Raw genomic sequence first — 20031 nt, 5'->3', positions numbered from 1 at the left:
GGATCAGACCACCAGCATATCAACAGGGGGTCTGAGTGGTGGGATCAGACCACCAGCATATCAACAGGGGGTCTGAGTGGTGGGATCAGACCACCAGCATATCAACAGGGGGTCTGAGTGGTGGGATCAGACCACCAGCATATCAACAGGGGGGGTCTGAGTGGTGGGATCAGACCACCAGCATATCAACAGGGGGTCTGAGTGGTGGGATCAGACCACCAGCATATCAACAGGGGGTCTGAGTGGTGGGATCAGACCACCAGCATATCAACAGGGGGTCTGAGTGGTGGGATCAGACCACCAGCATATCAACAGGGGGTCTGAGTGGTGGGATCAGACCACCAGCATATCAACAGGGGGTCTGAGTGGTGGGATCAGACCACCAGCATATCAACAGGGGGTCTGAGTGGTGGGATCAGACCACCAGCATATCAACAGGGGGTCTGAGTGGTGGGATCAGACCACCAGCATATCAACAGGGGGGTCTGAGTGGTGGGATCAGACCACCAGCATATCAACAGGGGGTCTGAGTGGTGGGATCAGACCACCAGCATATCAACAGGGGGTCTGAGTGGTGGGATCAGACCACCAGCATATCAACAGGGGGTCTGAGTGGTGGGATCAGACCACCAGCATATCAACAGGGGGTCTGAGTGGTGGGATCAGACCACCAGCATATCAACAGGGGGTCTGAGTGGTGGGATCAGACCACCAGCATATCAACAGGGGGTCTGAGTGGTGGGATCAGACCACCAGCATATCAACAGGGGGTCTGAGTGGTGGGATCAGACCACCAGCATATCAACAGGGGGTCTGAGTGGTGGGATCAGACCACCAGCATATCAACAGGGGGTCTGAGTGGTGGGATCAGACCACCAGCATATCAACAGGGGGGTCTGAGTGGTGGGATCAGACCACCAGCATATCAACAGGGGGTCTGAGTGGTGGGATCAGACCACCAGCATATCAACAGGGGGTCTGAGTGGTGGGATCAGACCACCAGCATATCAACAGGGGGGGGTCTGAGTGGTGGGATCAGACCACCAGCATATCAACAGGGGGTCTGAGTGGTGGGATCAGACCACCAGCATATCAACAGGGGGTCTGAGTGGTGGGATCAGACCACCAGCATATCAACAGGGGGGTCTGAGTGGTGGGATCAGACCACCAGCATATCAACAGGGGGTCTGAGTGGTGGGATCAGACCACCAGCATATCAACAGGGGGGTCTGTGTGGTGGGATCAGACCACCAGCATATCAACAGGGGGGGTCTGAGTGGTGGGATCAGACCACCAGCATATCAACAGGGGGGTCTGAGTGGTGGGATCAGACCACCAGCATATCAACAGGGGGGTCTGTGTGGTGGGATCAGACCACCAGCATATCAACAGGGGGTCTGAGTGGTGGGATCAGACCACCAGCATATCAACAGGGGGGTCTGAGTGGTGGGATCAGACCACCAGCATATCAACAGGGGGTCTGAGTGGTGGGATCAGACCACCAGCATATCAACAGGGGGGGGTCTGAGTGGTATCTGTCCCAGGGTGAACCTCTTCCCTCCAAACTCCTTGAGTTCCTCTTCACTCAGCTGGCTCTGGGGGGAGAAGAGACTGTTTGCTGCCCCCCCAGTCTCCCCTGCCCTTGCTACCAAACCCTCAAACCCTCCACTCGCCTGTCCAAAACCACTCGCAGCCCCCGGGACTGCACTCCCGAAACCACTTCCTGTAAATCCTCCACCACTAGTGGCCGTCGAGGTGAAGCTAAACCCGGAAGCAGAGGCAGCAGCTCCAAACCCTGAAGCAGAAGCCCCGAAACTGGCAGTAGTTAGGTCTTTGTTGGCAGCAGGGGCGGCAAAGGAGAAACCTGCTGCCGAGGGAGCAGAGGCGGCCGTAGAGCCGATCCCAGCGGGAGATGGTGCGGCACCCACCACAGCACTGCCAAAACCAGACGCTGCAGGCTTTGGAGCAGCCGAACCAAAGCCTCCTGCACTCGGCGCAGCAAAGCTGAAACTGCTGACACCTGCGGTGTCCTGGGCTGGAGCCTGGGCTGGCACTCCAAAACCTAGAGAGAGGAGAGAGAGTCGAGCTTTAGATTGAGAGACGTACCAGGGAGATATCGTCCTACAGGGGGTCTTAGCCAGTCATCATAGGAGTTACAGAGGGTCTTAGCCAGTCAACATAGGAGTTAGAGGGTCTTAGCCAGTCAGCATAGGAGTTACAGAGGGTCTTAGCCAGTCAACATAGGAGTTACAGGGGGTCTTAGCCAGTCAACATAGGAGTTACAGGGGGTCTTAGCCAGTCAACATAGGAGTTAGAGGGTCTTAGCCAGTCAACATAGGAGTTACAGAAGGTCTTAGCCAGTCAACATAGGAGTTACAGAAGGTCTTAGCCAGTCAACATAGGAGTTACAGAGGGTCTTAGCCAGTCAACATAGGAGTTAGAGGGTCTTAGCCAGTCAACATAGGAGTTAGAGGGTCTTAGCCAGTCAACATAGGAGTTAGAGGGTCTTAGCCAGTCAACATAGGAGTTAGAAGGTCTTAGCCAGTCAACATAGGAGTTAGAGGGTCTTAGCCAGTCAACATAGGAGTTACAGGGGGTCTTAGCCAGTCAACATAGGAGTTACAGGGGGTCTTAGCCAGTCAACATAGGAGTTACAGGGGGTCTTAGCCAGTCAACATAGGAGTTAGAGGGTCTTAGCCAGTCAACATAGGAGTTAGAGGGTCTTAGCCAGTCAACATAGGAGTTACAGAGGGTCTTAGCCAGTCAACATAGGAGTTACAGAAGGTCTTAGCCAGTCAACACAGGAGTTAGAGGGTCTTAGCCAGTCAACATAGGAGTTACAGGGGATCTTAGCCAGTCAACACAGGAGTTAGAGGGTCTTAGCCAGTCAACACAGGAGTTAGAGGGGATCTTATCCAGTCCACATAGGAGTTACAGAAGGCCTCCATGCCTGTATTCCATTTGTATTGTCTTCCTATGAAGAACACAGGCTACAGCAGATCTTACCTGTTCCGAAGCCAGATGGTGCTGAGGACCCAAAGCCGGTCACTGGTGTCGACCCAAAGCCGGTCACTGGTGTCGACCCAAAGCCTCCAGACGCTGCCTGTGGTGCTGGGTTGCCCAGCTCTGCAAGCTGGGAGAGAAGAGACAGTATTACTCACCTTGTACATACACTACCGTTCACCAGTCTCAACGTCAACAGTGAAGAGGTGACTCCGGGATGCTGGCCTTCCAGGCAGAGTTCCTCTGTCCAGTGTCTGTGTTCTTTTGCCCGTCTTAATCTTTTATTTTTATTTTATCGGACAGTGTGAGATATGGTTTTTTCTTTGTAACTGCCTAGAAGGCCAGCATCCTGAAGTCGCCTCTTCACTGGTCCTTCTGTAGCTCAGTTGGTAGAACATGGCGCTTGTAACGCCAGGGTAGTGGGTTCGATCCCCGGGACCACCCATACGTAGAATGTATGCACACATGACTGTAAGTCGCTTTGGATAAAAGCGTCTGCTAAATGGCATATACTGTTGACGTTGAGACTGGTGTTTTGCGGGTACTATTTAATGAAGCTGCCAGTTGAGGACTTGTGAGGTGACTGTTTCTCAAACTGGACACTCTAATGTACTTGTCCTATTGCTCAGTTGTGCACCGGAGCCTCCCACTCCTCTTTCTATTCTGGTTAGAGCTAGTTTGTGCTGTTCTGTGAAGGGAGTAGTACACAACGTTGTATGATATCTTCAGTTTCTTAGCAATTTCTCACATGGAATAGCCTTCATTTCTCAGAACAAGAAGAGACACGAGTTTCAGGAGAAAGGTCTTTGTTTCTGGACATTTTGAGCCTGTAATCGAACCCACAAATGCTGATACTCCAGATACTCGACTAGTCTAAAGAAGGCCAGTTTTATTGCTTCTTTAATAAGAACAACAGTTTTCAGCTGTGCTAACATAATTGCAAAATGGGTTTCTAATGATCAATTAGCCTTTTTAAAATGATAAACTTGGATTAGCTAACACAACGTGCCATTGGAACACAGGAGTGATGGTTGCTGATAATGGGCCTCTGTACTTGGATTAGCTAAAACAACGTGCCATTGGAACACAGGAGTGATGGTTGCTGATAATGGGCCTCTGTTCACCTATGTAGATATTCCTTAAGAAAATCAGCCGTTTTCCAGCTACAACAGTAATTTACAACATTAACAATGTCTACACTGTATTTATGATCAATTTGTTGTTATTTTCAAAATGGACACATTTTTTGGGGGCCTTTCTTTCAAAAACAAGGACATGTCTAAGTGACCCCGACCTTTTGACCTTTTGAGCGGTTAGTGTATAAGACTACCTATTTTGTTTTGTCGTATTACTACAGAAAGTAGTGTGTGTGTGTGTGTGTTACCATAGCGACTCTGGTGTTGCCGCTCATAGCCCTCAGCTCCTGGACTCTGCTTCTCCATTGGTTGAGCAGCTGATTGATGATGTCAGCCTGCAGACACACAAGAAGGTAGCATTGATTGGCCGATACAGACACATATCAAATCAAATTGTACTCCAATGGCGGTACACTCTGGAATCGCTGTCCTTAAGTTAGAAGGAACTTAACGCCCCTAAACTGTCCATTGGACACTGCACTATGACCACTACAGCCACCTCTACATAAGGTGTGTGTGTGTGTGTGTGTGTGTGTGAGTATCGGAAAGGGTTCGTTAAAAAGCAGGAGACAAATGCCTGTCTCGTATGGATCAATAACATATTGTCTTCATGACATTGAATCCCAGTGCAGAGTTGGCTTCACGTTATCCAGTGTTCATGCAGATAAAGGGACACATGCATGTGATTCTACTCACATATCCCTGCAGGTCTCCAGACGGCTTGGTGTTGTAGTACTCCAGTCTCAGCTCCTCTGGTGAGAGCTCTGTGAACCCTGCACAGAGGAGGAGACCCGGTTCAATGCCGTCCACATCCATTCAATATGCTGGAGTTAAAATCACAGCCCCCCCCCCCAAGTCCAAAACTAATTCATGACAACGTACAGTAATATACAGAGAGCCCTGATCGCATAGAAACTCCTTTCCATGTCCAACTACTCAAGCAAACAGCAAAATGACTTTTTAAAACAAACTAATAAACAACATCTCATGGAGCAGTAGGGACTGTAAGACACACACACACACACACACACACACACACACACACACACACACACACACACACACACACACACACACACACACACACACACACACACACACACACACACACACACACACACACACACACACACAGGGGAAAAGGAGACGAGCCATTTAGCAGATGTCCATGGTGGGGGGATCAGACCACCAGCATATCAACAGGGGGTCTGAGTGGTGGGATCAACCACCAGCATATCAACAGGGGGGGTCTGAGTGGTGGGATCAGACCACCAGCATATCAACAGGGGGGGTCTGAGTGGTGGGATCAGACCACCAGCATATCAACAGGGGGTCTGAGTGGTGGGATCAGACCACCAGCATATCAACAGGGGGGTCTGAGTGGTGGGATCAGACCACCAGCATATCAACAGGGGGTCTGAGTGGTGGGATCAGACCACCAGCATATCAACAGGGGGGTCTGTGTGGTGGGATCAGACCACCAGCATATCAACAGGGGGTCTGAGTGGTGGGATCAGACCACCAGCATATCAACAGGGGGGGATCAGACCACCAGCATATCAACAGGGGGTATGAGTGGTGGGATCAGACCACCAGCATATCAACAGGGGGGTCTGAGTGGTGGGATCAGACCACCAGCATATCAACAGGGGGTTTGAGTGGTGGGATCAGACCACCAGCATATCAACAGGGGGTTTGAGTGGTGGGATCAGACCACCAGCATATCAACAGGGGGTCTGAGTGGTGGGATCAGACCACCAGCATATCAACAGGGGGGTCTGAGTGGTGGGATCAGACCACCAGCATATCAACAGGGGGGTCTGAGTGGTGGGATCAGACCACCAGCATATCAACAGGGGGTCTGAGTGGTGGGATCAGACCACCAGCATATCAACAGGGGGTCTGAGTGGTGGGATCAGACCACCAGCATATCAACAGGGGGTCTGAGTGGTGGGATCAGACCACCAGCATATCAACAGGGGGGTCTGAGTGGTGGGATCAGACCACCAGCATATCAACAGGGGGTCTGAGTGGTGGGATCAGACCACCAGCATATCAACAGGGGGTCTGAGTGGTGGGATCAGACCACCAGCATATCAACAGGGGGGTCTGAGTGGTGGGATCAGACCACCAGCATATCAACAGGGGGGTCTGTGTGGTGGGATCAGACCACCAGCATATCAACAGGGGGGGTCTGAGTGGTGGGATCAGACCACCAGCATATCAACAGGGGGGGTCTGTGTGGTGGGATCAGACCACCAGCATATCAACAGGGGGGTCTGAGTGGTGGGATCAGACCACAGGCATATCAACAGGGGGTCTGTGTGGTGGGATCAGACCACCAGCATATCAACAGGGGGGTCTGAGTGGTGGGACCAGACCACCAGCATATCAACAGGGGGTCTGAGTGGTGGGATCAGACCACCAGCATATCAACAGGGGGTCTGAGTGGTGGGATCAGACCACCAGCATATCAACAGGGGGTCTGAGTGGTGGGATCAGACCACCAGCATATCAACAGGGGGTCTGAGTGGTGGGATCAGACCACCAGCATATCAACAGGGGGTCTGAGTGGTGGGATCAGACCACCAGCATATCAACAGGGGGGTCTGAGTGGTGGGATCAGACCACCAGCATATCAACAGGGGGTCTGAGTGGTGGGATCAGACCACCAGCATATCAACAGGGGGTCTGAGTGGTGGGATCAGACCACCAGCATATCAACAGGGGGTCTGAGTGGTGGGATCAGACCACCAGCATATCAACAGGGGGGTCTGAGTGGTGGGATCAGACCACCAGCATATCAACAGGGGGTCTGAGTGGTGGGATCAGACCACCAGCATATCAACAGGGGGGTCTGAGTGGTGGGATCAGACCACCAGCATATCAACAGGGGGTCTGAGTGGTGGGATCAGACCACCAGCATATCAACAGGGGGTCAGACCACCAGCATATCAACAGGGGGTCTGAGTGGTGGGATCAGACCACCAGCATATCAACAGGGGGGTCTGAGTGGTGGGATCAGACCACCAGCATATCAACAGGGGGTCTGAGTGGTGGGATCAGACCACAACAGCATATCAACAGGGGGGGGGGTCTGAGTGGTGGGATCAGACCACCAGCATATCAACAGGGGGGTCTGAGTGGTGGGATCAGACCACCAGCATATCAACAGGGGGGTCTGAGTGGTGGGATCAGACCACCAGCATATCAACAGGGGGGTCTGTGTGGTGGGATCAGACCACCAGCATATCAACAGGGGGTCTGAGTGGTGGGATCAGACCACAGGCATATCAACAGGGGGGAGGGTGGGATCTGTGTGGTGGGATCAGACCACAGGCATATCAACAGGGGGGTCTGTGTGGTGGGACCAGACCACCAGCATATCAACAGGGGGTCTGAGTGGTGGGATCAGACCACCAGCATATCAACAGGGGGTCTGACAGACCACCAGCATATCAACAGGGGGTCTGAGTGGTGGGATCAGACCACCAGCATATCAACAGGGGGGTCTGAGTGGTGGGATCAGACCACCAGCATATCAACAGGGGGGTCTGAGTGGTGGGATCAGACCACCAGCATATCAACAGGGGGGTCTGAGTGGTGGGATCAGACCACCAGCATATCAACAGGGGGGTCTGAGTGGTGGGATCAGACCACCAGCATATCAACAGGGGGTCTGACCACCAGCATATCAACAGGGGGGTCTGAGTGGTGGGATCAGACCACCAGCATATCAACAGGGGGTCTGAGTGGTGGGATCAGACCACCAGCATATCAACAGGGGGTCTGAGTGGTGGGATCAGACCACCAGCATATCAACAGGGGGGTCTGAGTGGTGGGATCAGACCACCAGCATATCAACAGGGGGTCTGAGTGGTGGGATCAGACCACCAGCATATCAACAGGGGGTCTGAGTGGTGGGATCAGACCACCAGCATATCAACAGGGGGTCTGAGTGGTGGGATCAGACCACCAGCATATCAACAGGGGGTCTGAGTGGTGGGATCAGACCACCAGCATATCAACAGGGGGTCTGAGTGGTGGGATCAGACCACCAGCATATCAACAGGGGGGTCTGAGTGGTGGGATCAGACCACCAGCATATCAACAGGGGGTCTGTGTGGTGGGATCAGACCACCAGCATATCAACAGGGGGTCTGAGTGGTGGGATCAGACCACCAGCATATCAACAGGGGGTCTGTGTGGTGGGATCAGACCACCAGCATATCAACAGGGGGGTCTGAGTGGTGGGATCAGACCACAGGCATATCAACAGGGGGGTCTGTGTGGTGGGATCAGACCACAGGCATATCAACAGGGGGGGTCTGTGTGGTGGGATCAGACCACCAGCATATCAACAGGGGGTCTGAGTGGTGGGATCAGACCACCAGCATATCAACAGGGGGTCTGAGTGGTGGGATCAGACCACCAGCATATCAACAGGGGGGTCTGAGTGGTGGGATCAGACCACCAGCATATCAACAGGGGGTCTGAGTGGTGGGATCAGACCACCAGCATATCAACAGGGGGGGTCTGAGTGGTGGGATCAGACCACCAGCATATCAACAGGGGGAGTCTGAGTGGTGGGATCAGACCACCAGCATATCAACAGGGGGTCTGAGTGGTGGGATCAGACCACCAGCATATCAACAGGGGGTCTGAGTGGTGGGATCAGACCACCAGCATATCAACAGGGGGGGTCTGAGTGGTGGGATCAGACCACCAGCATATCAACAGGGGGTCTGTGTGGTGGGATCAGACCACCAGCATATCAACAGGGGGGTCTGAGTGGTATCTGTCCCAGGGTGAACCTTTTCCCTCCAAACTCCTTCAGTTCCTCTTCACTCAGCTGGCTCTGGGGGAGAAGAGACAGTTTGCTGCCCCCCAGTCACCCCTGCCCTTGCCTGCTGCCCCCCCAGTCTCCCCTGCCCTTGCCTGCTGCCCCCCCAGTCTCCCCTGCCCTTGCCTGCTGCCCCCCAGTCTCCCCTGCCCTTGCCTGCTGCCCCCCAGTCTCCCCTGCCCTTGCCTGCTGCCCCCCAGTCACCCCTGCCCTTGCCTGCTGCCCCCCCCCCCAATCTCCCCTGCCCTTGCCTGCTGCCCCCCAGTCTCCCCTGCCCTTGCCTGCTGCCCCCCAGTCTCCCCTGCCCTTGCCTGCTGCCCCCCCCAGTCTCCCCTGCCCTTGCTACCAAACCCCAAACCCTCCACTCGCCTGTCCAAAACCACTCGCAGCCCCCGGGGCTGCACCCCCGAAACCACTTCCTGTAAATCCCCCCCTGTCTAGTGGGTAATAGTTAACAGCTGTATCCAACCAGACGATCCTACAGTGGGACAGACCGAAGCTAAGCTGTCTGTCTTACCTGAGATGCTTTCTTTGAGGACAGAGTAGCTAAGCTGTTTGTCTTACCTGAGATGCTTTCTTTGAGGACAGAGTAGCTAAGCTGTCTGTCTTACCTGAGATGCTTTCTTTGAGGACAGAGTAACTAAGCTGTTTGTCTTACCTGAGATGCTTTCTTTGAGGACAGAGTAGCTAAGCTGTTTGTGTTACCTGAGATGCTTTCTTTGAGGACAGAGTAACTAAGCTGTTTGTCTTACCTGAGATGCTTTCTTTGAGGACAGAGTAGCTAAGCTGTTTGTGTTACCTGAGATGCTTTCTTTGAGGACAGAGTAACTAAGCTGTTTGTCTTACCTGAGATGCTTTCTTTGAGGACAGAGTAGCTAAGCTGTTTGTGTTACCTGAGATGCTTTCTTTGAGGACAGAGTAGCTAAGCTGTTTGTCTTACCTGAGATGCTTTCTTTGAGGACAGAGTAACTAAGCTGTTTGTCTTACCTGAGATGCTTTCTTTGAGGACAGAGTAACTAAGCTGTTTGTGTTACCTGAGATGCTTTCTTTGAGGACAGAGTAACTAAGCTGTTTGTCTTACCTGAGATGCTATCTTTGAGGACAGAGTAGCAGGAGAAAAGCCATTGGCCTGAAGTCTCCCAGATCTCCATATCTTTCTGGATGGTCTCTCTGTTGACGAGAGAAGACCATGGCTATTACATGACTTTGTACAGTGTGTGTGTGTGTGTGTGTGTGTGTGTGTGTGTGTGTGTGTGTGTGTGTGTGTGTGTGTGTGTGTGTGTGTGTGTGTGTGTGTGTGTGTGTGTGTGTGTGTGTGTGTGTGTGTGTGTGTGTGTGTGTGTGTGTGTGTGTGTGTGTGTGTGTGTGTGTGTGTGTGTGTGTGTGTGTGTGAATTCTGAATAGCATAATGAAAACGGTATCCACACAACCAATCACTGGACTTACAAGTGTTTTCCATTGTCCTCCCCTTCACTCCCACCCCTGTCGAAGCTGCTCTGTGTGCTCAAGGCAGAAAATCTGTTGTGGTTTGGAGAGGGGGCTGCAAAACTGAAACTGGAACTCTTGACTTGGCTGTCTCTTCCTCCTCCTCCTCCTCCTCCTCCGCCTGGACCCCAGTTGTTGCAACCACCTCCACCACCTCCACCACCTCTTCCTCCCCCTCTACCCCAGTCATCCCCACCCTGCTGGGAGGAGAAGGATGACGGCTGGACGTAGCTTCCTCCTCCAGACCTCTGAGCTGGGTTCACCCACACTCTGTTCTCAAATCCTGAAAACAGGATGTTCATAGATTAGACTACCTCAATACGGGCTGCCTGAGTGGCGCAGCGGTCTAAGGCACTGCATCTCAGTGCAAGAGGTGTCACTGCAGTCCCTGGTTCAAATCCAGGCTGTATTTTTTTTATTTTACCTTTATTTAACTAGCCAAGTCAGTTAAGAACAAATTCTTATTTTCAATGACGGCCTGGGGACAGTGGGTTAACTGCCTGATCAGGGGCAGAACGACAGATTTGTACCTTGTCAGCTCGGGGGTTTGAACTTGAAACCTTCAGGTTTCTAGTCCAACGCTCTAACCACTAGTCTACCCCACAACCGGCCGTGATTGAGAGTCCGATAGAGCGGCGCACGTTTGGCCCGGCGTCGTCCGGGTTTGGCCGGGGGGGTAGGCCGTCATTTTAAATAATAAATAGTTCTTTAACCGACTTTCCTAGTTTGATAAAAGGTTAAATAAATACAAATACTGGATGGGAGAAGTGTGTTGCTAGACTGCACGACGACACACTTTCAATGAATTAGCCAATCGGTTTCTGCTATCGCCAAAACAGTTGTTTTACTAGCCAGGACCTCGTCTCCCAAAAGCATCGAGGCAAAATTCATTACTAGAACCTTCGTATGAGCAAATCAAATCGTATTTTGATACATGAGGCAAATACAACAGGTGCAGATCTTACCGAAATGTTACTTACAAGCCCTCAACCAACGGGGTAGTTAAAAAAAGTTAAGAAGGTAAATGCACCAATTTGTAAGTCGCTCTGGATAAGAGCGTCTGCTAAATGACTTAAATGTAAATGTAAATGTTTTGACAAAATAAAACAAAAGTAAAAAAATAAAAAAAACATAAAAAAAGTAACAAAATGACATAACAATAACGAGACTATATACAGGGGGTACCGGTACCGGGTCAATGTGGGGGGGGGGGGGGGGTACAGGTTATTCGTGGTAATTTGTAAAGTGACTATACATAGATAGACAGTGAGTAGCAGCAGTGTAAAATCAAAGAGGGGGGGGGGTCGATGTAAATAGCCCAGGAGCCTTTTGGTCCTAGACTCGTGACTCTGCTACTGCCATTTGATCAATTGTTCAGTAGTATTTTGGCTTTGAGGTAGAAGCTGTTAAGGAGCCTTTTGGACCTAGACTCATGACTCTGCTACTGCCATACTGTTCAGTAGTCTTTTGGCTTTGAGGTAGAAGCTGTTAAGGAGCCTTTTGGTCCTAGACTCATGACTCTGCTACTGCCATACTGTTCAGTAGTCTTTTGGCTTTGAGGTAGAAGCTGTTAAGGAGCCTTTTGGTCCTAGACTCGTGACTCTGCTACTGCCATACTGTTCAGTAGTCTTTTGGCTTTGAGGTAGAAGCTGTTAAGGAGCCTTTTGGTCCTAGACTCATGACTCTGCTACTGCCATACTGTTCAGTAGTCTTTTGGCTTTGAGGTAGAAGCTGTTAAGGAGCCTTTTGGTCCTAGACTCATGACTCTGCTACTGCCATACTGTTCAGTAGTCTTTTGGCTTTGAGGTAGAAGCTGTTAAGGAGCCTTTTGGTCCTAGACTCGTGACTCTGCTACTGCCATACTGTTCAGTAGTCTTTTGGCTTTGAGGTAGAAGCTGTTAAGGAGCCTTTTGGTCCTAGACTCATGACTCTGCTCTTGCCATACTGTTCAGTAGTCTTTTGGCTTTGAGGTAGAAGCTGTTAAGGAGCCTTTTGGTCCTAGACTCATGACTCTGCTACTGCCATACTGTTCAGTAGTCTTTTGGCTTTGAGGTAGAAGCTGTTAAGGAGCCTTTTGGTCCTAGACTCATGACTCTGCTACTGCCATACTGTTCAGTAGTCTTTTGGCTTTGAGGTAGAAGCTGTTAAGGAGCCTTTTGGACCTAGACTCGTGACTCTGCTACTGCCATACTGTTCAGTAGTCTTTTGGCTTTGAGGTAGTAGCTGTTAAGGAGCCTTTTGGTCCTAGACTCGTGACTCTGCTACTGCCATACTGTTCAGTAGTCTTTTGGCTTTGAGGTAGAAGCTGTTAAGGAGCCTTTTGGTCCTAGACTCGTGACTCTGCTACTGCCATACTGTTCAGTAGTCTTTTGGCTTTGAGGTAGAAGCTGTTAAGGAGCCTTTTGGTCCTAGACTCGTGACTCTGCTACTGCCATACTGTTCAGTAGTCTTTTGGCTTTGAGGTAGAAGCTGTTAAGGAGCCTTTTGGTCCTAGACTCATGACTCTGCTACTGCCATACTGTTCAGTAGTCTTTTGGCTTTGAGGTAGAAGCTGTTAAGGAGCCTTTTGGTCCTAGACTCGTGACTCTGCTACTGCCATACTGTTCAGTAGTCTTTTGGCTTTGAGGTAGAAGCTGTTAAGGAGCCTTTTGGTCCTAGACTCGTGACTCTGCTACTGCTGTTGTAGCAGAAAACAGACTTGGACTTGAGCGGCTGGAGTCTAAACATTTTTTGGGGCCTTCCTCTGACACCGCCTAGTAAATAGGTCCTGGATGGCAGGAAGCTTGGCCCCGGTGATGTATCGGGCTGTTCTCACTACCCTCTGTAGCGCCTTACGGTCAGATGCGAGCAGTTGCCATACCAGGCGGTGACACAACCAGTCAGGATGCTCTCAATGGTGCAGCTGTACAACTTTTTGAGGATCTGAGAATCCTTCATCTTTTCAGTCACTCCCGCTTCTCTTTCTATTCTGGTTAGAGACAGTTTGCTCTGTTCTGTGAAGGGAGTAGATATTCAGTTTCATGGCAATTTCTCACATGGAATAGCCTTCATTTCTGTGAACAAGAATAGACTGACGAGTTTCGGGAAGAAAGTTCTTTGTTTCTGGCCATTTTGAGCCTGTAATCAAACCCACAAATGCTGATGCTCCAGATACTCAACTAGTCTAAAGAAGGCCAGTTGTATTGATTCTTTAAACAGCATAACAGTTTTCAGCTATGCCAGAATAATTGCAATTTGTTTTTCTAATGATCAATTAGCCTTTTAAAATGATAAACTTGGATTAGCTAACACAACGTGCCATTGGAACACAGGAGTGATGGTTGCTGATAATGGGCCTCTGTACACCTATGTAGATATTTCATTTTAATAAATCAGTAGTTTCCAGCTACAATAGTCATTTACAACATTAACAATGTCTACACTGTATTTCGTACAATTTGATGTTATTTTAAATGGACTAAAACAAGGACATTTCTAGGTGACCCCAAACTTTTGAACGGGAGTGTGTGCTGTTACATTTATAGTTTAGAAACATAAAATTCCTTCTAGCTGAATTAAGAAAACAAAACAAAATCTTCCACAGGTTGGAGTATTGTTATGTTCTCCTAAAAGAAGAATAGCACAATGTGTTGTTCTCATGAATTCTGGATAATCATTTAGTTGTCCATCAAGTTTCAATATTTGTTTAACCCAGATAATGCTATTGTAAAACCAGATCTGGAAAAACTTGTTTTTGTAACTTGTCTTTATAATTCCAGATTGTATATCTATGTGGGGATTTGTTGTTGTTGTTGACAAAAAAAAACAACCAGATAAAGATCTCTTAATAACCAGGACTTATATCTCTTTCCAATTTTCTCTACAATCGGAGAGAAATTTACAATTGGCCTTTTCTTTCTGATCTTCGTAAACTTTAACACCAAGACATGTGAAAACATCCTTTACAGGGATATAACCAGGCCGAGTTTAAGTCACATCTTTTCAATGCAAATAATTGACATTTCCTAATATTCAGAGATAAACCTGACACATGTGTGAAGGCATGGATACTCTCAACAACAACAATACTCTCAATAGCTTTCATGACTTCATTAAGATCTTTATAAAAAATATATGTTGTTGTCATCAGCCAATTGTGAACCTTTTATCTCGTATCTGAACACCCCTAAAACTATCCTTATTGATCCTTATTGATATGAAGTGTCATAACACCCCTAAAACTATCCTTATTGATCCTTATTGATATGAAGTGTCATAACACCCCTAAAACTATCCTTATTGATCCTTATTGATATGAAGTGTCATAACACCCCTAAAACTATCCTTATTGATCCTTATTGATATGAAGTGTCATAACACCCCTAAAACTATCCTTATTGATCCTTATTGATATGAAGTGTCATAACACCCCTAAAACTATCCTTATTGATCCTTATTGATATGAAGTGTCATAACACCCCTAAAACTATCCTTATTGATCCTTATTGACATGAAGTGTCATAACACCCCTAAACTATCCTTATTGATCCTTATTGATATGAAGTGTCATAACACCCCTAAAACTATCCTTATTGATCCTTATTGACATGAAGTGTCATAACACCCCTAAAACTATCCTTATTGATCCTTATTGATATGAAGTGTCATAACACCCCTAAAACTATCCTTATTGATCCTTATTGATATGAAGTGTCATAACACCCCTAAAACTATCCTTATTGATCCTTATTGATATGAAGTGTCATAACACCCTAAAACTATCCTTATTGATATTTATGTTTTTTTTTAATCTTTATTTAACCAGGAAGGCCAGTTGAGAACAAGTTCTCATTTACAATTGCGACCTGGCCAAGATAAAGCAAAGCAGTGTGACACAGACAACAACACAGACTTACACATGGAGTAAACAATAAACAAGCCAATAACACAATAAACAAGTAAATGACACAGTAGAAAAAAGAAAGTCTATATACAGTGTGAGCAAAAGGCATGAGGAGGTGGGCAATAAATAGGCCATAGGAGAGAATTATTACAATTTAGAAGATTAACACTGGAGTGATACATGATCAGATGATGATGTGCAAGTAGAGATACTGGTGTGCAAAAAGAGCAGGAAAGTAAATAAAATAAAAACAGTATGGGGATGAGGTAGATAGATTGGGTGTGCTATTTACAGATGGACTATGTACAGCTGCAGCGATCGGTTAGCTGCTCAGATAGTTGATGTTTGAAGTTGGTGAGGGAAATAAAAGTCTCCAACTTCAGCAATTTTTGCAATTCGTTCCAGTCACTGGCAGCAGAGAACTTGAAGGAAAGGCGGCCAAATGAGGTGTTGGTGTCACGCGGGACTAGGTGTGTGTGCAGGAATCAGACGCAGAGAGAGAGTAACGGAGTACAGAGTCAATGTGCAGGGCCACCGGTTAGTCAAAGTAATTGAGGTAATATGTAGGTAGAGTTATTAAACTGACTATTAATAGATAATAAACAGAGAGTAGCAGCAGCATAGAAGGGTGGGGTCTGGGTAGCCCTTTGATTAACCAAAGATCATAGGATCTTTGTTTGGTTTGGGTATTACAGAAATGAGGCCTTGTGTCATAGAAACAGGCAGGACCCCTAAATCAATTGCCTCCTTGAAGACATGAAATATAAAAATATGAAAATAGGAATAGAATTCAGTAATAATTTAGCTAATAATTTAGCATTTAGCTGATACATTTAGCTGATACATTTAGCTAACAATTTAGCATTTAGCTGATACATTTAGCTGATACATCTAGCTGATATATTTAGCTGATACATCTAGCTGATATATTTAGCTGATACATTTAGCTGATATATTTAGCTGATATATTTAGCTGATATATTTAGCTGATATATTTAGCTGATATATTTAGCTGATACATTTAGCTGATACATCTAGCTGATACATCTAGCTGATACATCTAGCTGATACATCTAGCTGATATATTTAGCTGATACATCTAGCTGATACATCTAGCTGATACATTTAGCTGATACATCTAGCTGATATATTTAGCTGATACATCTAGCTGATACATCTAGCTGATATATTTAGCTGATACATTTAGCTGATACATTTAGCTGATACATCTAGCTGATACATTTAGCTGATACATCTAGCTGATACATTTAGCTGATATATTTAGCTCTCTTCATACAGTCGGTCCATTTCTTCATACATTCGGTCCATAATTGACCCTTTCCTTCTTCATCCATAAAGATTAGAGAAAGTATGTCCTTAAATCTCTTTTCCCTCAATCTTTTAAAGTTCAGAAATGTCTTTCTCCCTCATCTCATACTTTATTCATTCACAATATTTCCCGTGGGTCAACTGGTCTAGGAACAGTGGGTTAACTGGTCTAGGAACAGTGGGTTAACTGGTCTAGGAACAGTGGGTTAACTGGTCTAGGAACAGTGGGTTGACTGGTCTAGGAACAGTGGGTTGACTGGTCTAGGAACAGTGGGTTAACTGGTCTAGGAACAGTGGGTTAACTGGTCTAGGAACAGTGGGTTAACTGGTCTAGGAACAGTGGGTTAACTGGTCTAGGAACAGTGGGTTGACTGGTCTAGGAACAGTGGGTTGACTGGTCTAGGAACAGTGGGTTAACTGGTCTAGGAACAGTGGGTTAACTGGTCTAGGAACAGTGGGTTAACTGGTCTAGGAACAGTGGGTTAACTGGTCTAGGAACAGTGGGTTAACTGGTCTAGGAACAGTGGGTTAACTGGCCTAGGAACAGTGGGTTAACTGGTCTAGGAACAGTGAGTTAACTGGTCTAGGAACAGTGGGTTGACTGGTCTAGGAACAGTGGGTTAACTGGTCTAGGAACAGTGGGTTAACTGGTCTAGGAACAGTGGGTTAACTGGTCTAGGAACAGTGGGTTAACTGGTCTAGGAACAGTGGGTTAACTGCCTTGTTCAGAGGCAGAAAGACAGATTTTTACCTTGTCAGCTCAGGGATTCCTTTCGGTTACAAGTCCAACGCTCTAACCACTAGGCTACCTGCCCCCCCCCCCCAATGACAAATAGTTTGGGCTTTCCTCCAATTGTCTTGTATAATATCTTTGACATCCATCTTGAAATGATCATCTACCAACAGTCTACTATTGAGTTTCCTATAACTCAGATTTGGGTTTATTAACTTCAGATCCAACTTTATGATCAGATGGTTCAATGGATACCTTTACTACAGTGCTATCTAATGGATTAGAAGTCAAATCTTGACTATCTGGACATGTCCTAGTGGTGAGTCTTACTACTGATGACCTTCCCTTTAAATACACCTTTAACTCTATTAATCTCCTCCAGAGTGGTGAGTCTTACTACTAATGACCTTCCCTTTAAATACACCTTTAACTCTATTCATCTCCTCCAGAGTGGTGAGTCTTACTACTGATGACCTTCCCTTTAAATACACCTTTAACTCTATTAATCTCCTCCAGAGTGGTGAGTCTTACTACTGATGACCTTCCCTTTAAATACACCTTTAACTCTATTAATCTCCTCCAGAGTGGTGAGTCTTACTACTGATGACCTTCCCTTTAAATACACATCTTAAAACAGCTACACCTGCAGAGTGGTTGTTGCCATATGATAACCAGATATTGTTACTCCATTGATTTTTTTCAAAAAAGCTAAATCGGAAGAACAAGCATGAGTCTCTTGTAGAATGTCTCCATTAAACCGTTTTCAATATAAATAGCCTTAGGTTTTGAGTAAATCCCCAATAACCCTGACATTAATAGAACAAGGAGATAAAAGACATCAATTTCAACCAACAACCTACAGAAAAGCTAAGAAAAAAAGTTGTAACTCAAAAGATGTCCATGTCATTATACTGTTCATAACGTTACCAAAGTATTCTAACTCCCACAAGGGGGAGACATCTTTATAATAAAAGGCTGCTTTTCACTTAGCAATCAGGCCTTGTTTAGGCCTGCCAGGTCTGTCCGAGTTCGACTCTGGCTCTCTCTCAAATGAGAGAGAGGGATAGAGAAATAGCGATAGAGAGATAGAGAGACAGAGAGAGAGCTCCACAGATGTAAACAACTCTACATTTGGTGTCCTCCCCCACCTGCTCTGGAATTCGATGGAGCCTCTGGTTCCACCTGCTGGCATCTCTCCGCCTCATTCACCTTTTCGCTCAAGTTCAGACACCTTCTCATTTTCCTGGCAGATACCTTCCGTCATTGTAAATAAGAATTTGTTCTTAACTGACCAGTTAAATAAAGGTTAAACATTTTTTTTTAAACACGTTCTCCAAGCCATCTGCCCTTTCATTTATTTATTTTTTTGCTGTCAAAAGCATCACAATATTGTTTTGCATCTCAATAAGTGACATACCCTCTTGCCCTCACCTTTTTCACCTGGGACGTGACTGGAGTTTCAGGGCTCGTCCGAGCGCGGATTTTTCATCACCAACAGCATCATTTCCCCCACAGTTACATTCTGAAGAGGACTACCCACGACCATACCATATTTTGCTCTTAACAAACGTTTTCAAAACATTCAGACAGATACTGGTTCACACGCGGGAATTAGTGATTGGTCCAAATAACCAGTGAACCAAAAACCATCACAAGTCACATTACAATACAAGTGTTCCTCATAACCACCGTCTTTATCCCACTGCCGTAACATCTTGTAACGGATGTAAAGCCGAGACTACTAGAAAGAAACGTAACTAGCTAGGCTAAAAGGTAAACAAAACAAATGTTATAGTTGAGTTTATGTCTTTTAGCTACGGTGGAGAGTACAGACTTGTAGTCTGGGGACCCGGCTCCCACGCTGCGCCGGCTTTGTTGTCGAAAGTAAAGATGAAACCCTTTGGGGCAGAGACTAGCTACTAGTTACCCCTTACCTCCTCCTCCTCTGTTGGACTGTTGAGGGGGACGGTTGTTGTAATTTCCTCCTCCTCCTCCTCCTCCTTTTGGGTGCTCATTCCAACACTTGTCGCCATATCGACACCGGCCTTGCATCCAAAAGTTGCACACCGTCATAGTGTGGCAGGATTTACAATTACCGGTGCGGTGAATGAAATGAAATCCTCTCGTTTCCCCACAATAGTTTTCAACACCACATTGTTTTCTTTCAAATTACGCCATTTTGAAAATCCACGTGAAGGAATGTCGCGGGTCTATGACGTCAGGTTCAAGGCGGGTAACGCAACAACGCGCTCATGTGTTTGGTTTTGGTACTGCATCCGGGAAAGGAATCGTCAATCAAAATGATCACCAGCCACAGCAGACAATAGTACCGAAAATAATTACATAATTAGGCTATATTACCCAAGACTCTATACAATTTGTAGTATTATTGTATTGTGTGTGTGTGTGTGTGTGTGCGTCAGGTGCATATGGGTGCTTAAATACTGTACATACGTAGTCTGTGTTTAGAGCAACACGATTGTCTGCATTGTCAGTGTTGATAGTACAGTTGCTATGTAAACTATGCTATTTTTAACTTAGAAGTGAAAGAGTTGCAAGACAGAGAGACAAAGTGAAAGAGGGAGGAACACAGTGTTTCTTTTGGATTCCGCTTTGCCAA

The 20031-nt window shown here is 47.1% G+C and overlaps 1 protein-coding gene across 1 annotated transcript; it reads right to left on the bottom strand.

Moving 5' to 3' along the window:
- Window positions 1-1408: 1408 nt before the first annotated feature.
- Window positions 1409-19597, bottom strand: LOC124012749 (nucleoporin NUP42-like). Its single transcript, XM_046326686.1, has 7 exons — window positions 19346-19597; window positions 10429-10750; window positions 10064-10152; window positions 4836-4912; window positions 4388-4474; window positions 3007-3133; window positions 1409-2062 (listed from the first exon to the last, which is right to left on the bottom strand). The coding sequence occupies exons 1-7, from the start codon at window positions 19482-19484 to the stop codon at window positions 1494-1496; spliced, it is 1410 nt and encodes a 469-aa protein (XP_046182642.1). The 5' UTR covers window positions 19485-19597; the 3' UTR covers window positions 1409-1493.
- Between the last annotated feature and the right edge of the window lie 434 nt (window positions 19598-20031).

This window comes from Oncorhynchus gorbuscha, linkage group LG24, assembly GCF_021184085.1.
Source record: "Oncorhynchus gorbuscha isolate QuinsamMale2020 ecotype Even-year linkage group LG24, OgorEven_v1.0, whole genome shotgun sequence".
Lineage (NCBI taxonomy): Eukaryota > Metazoa > Chordata > Actinopteri > Salmoniformes > Salmonidae > Oncorhynchus > Oncorhynchus gorbuscha.
The sequence above is the reverse complement of the archived record's forward strand: the minus strand, read 5'-3'. Positions and strand labels throughout refer to the sequence as shown.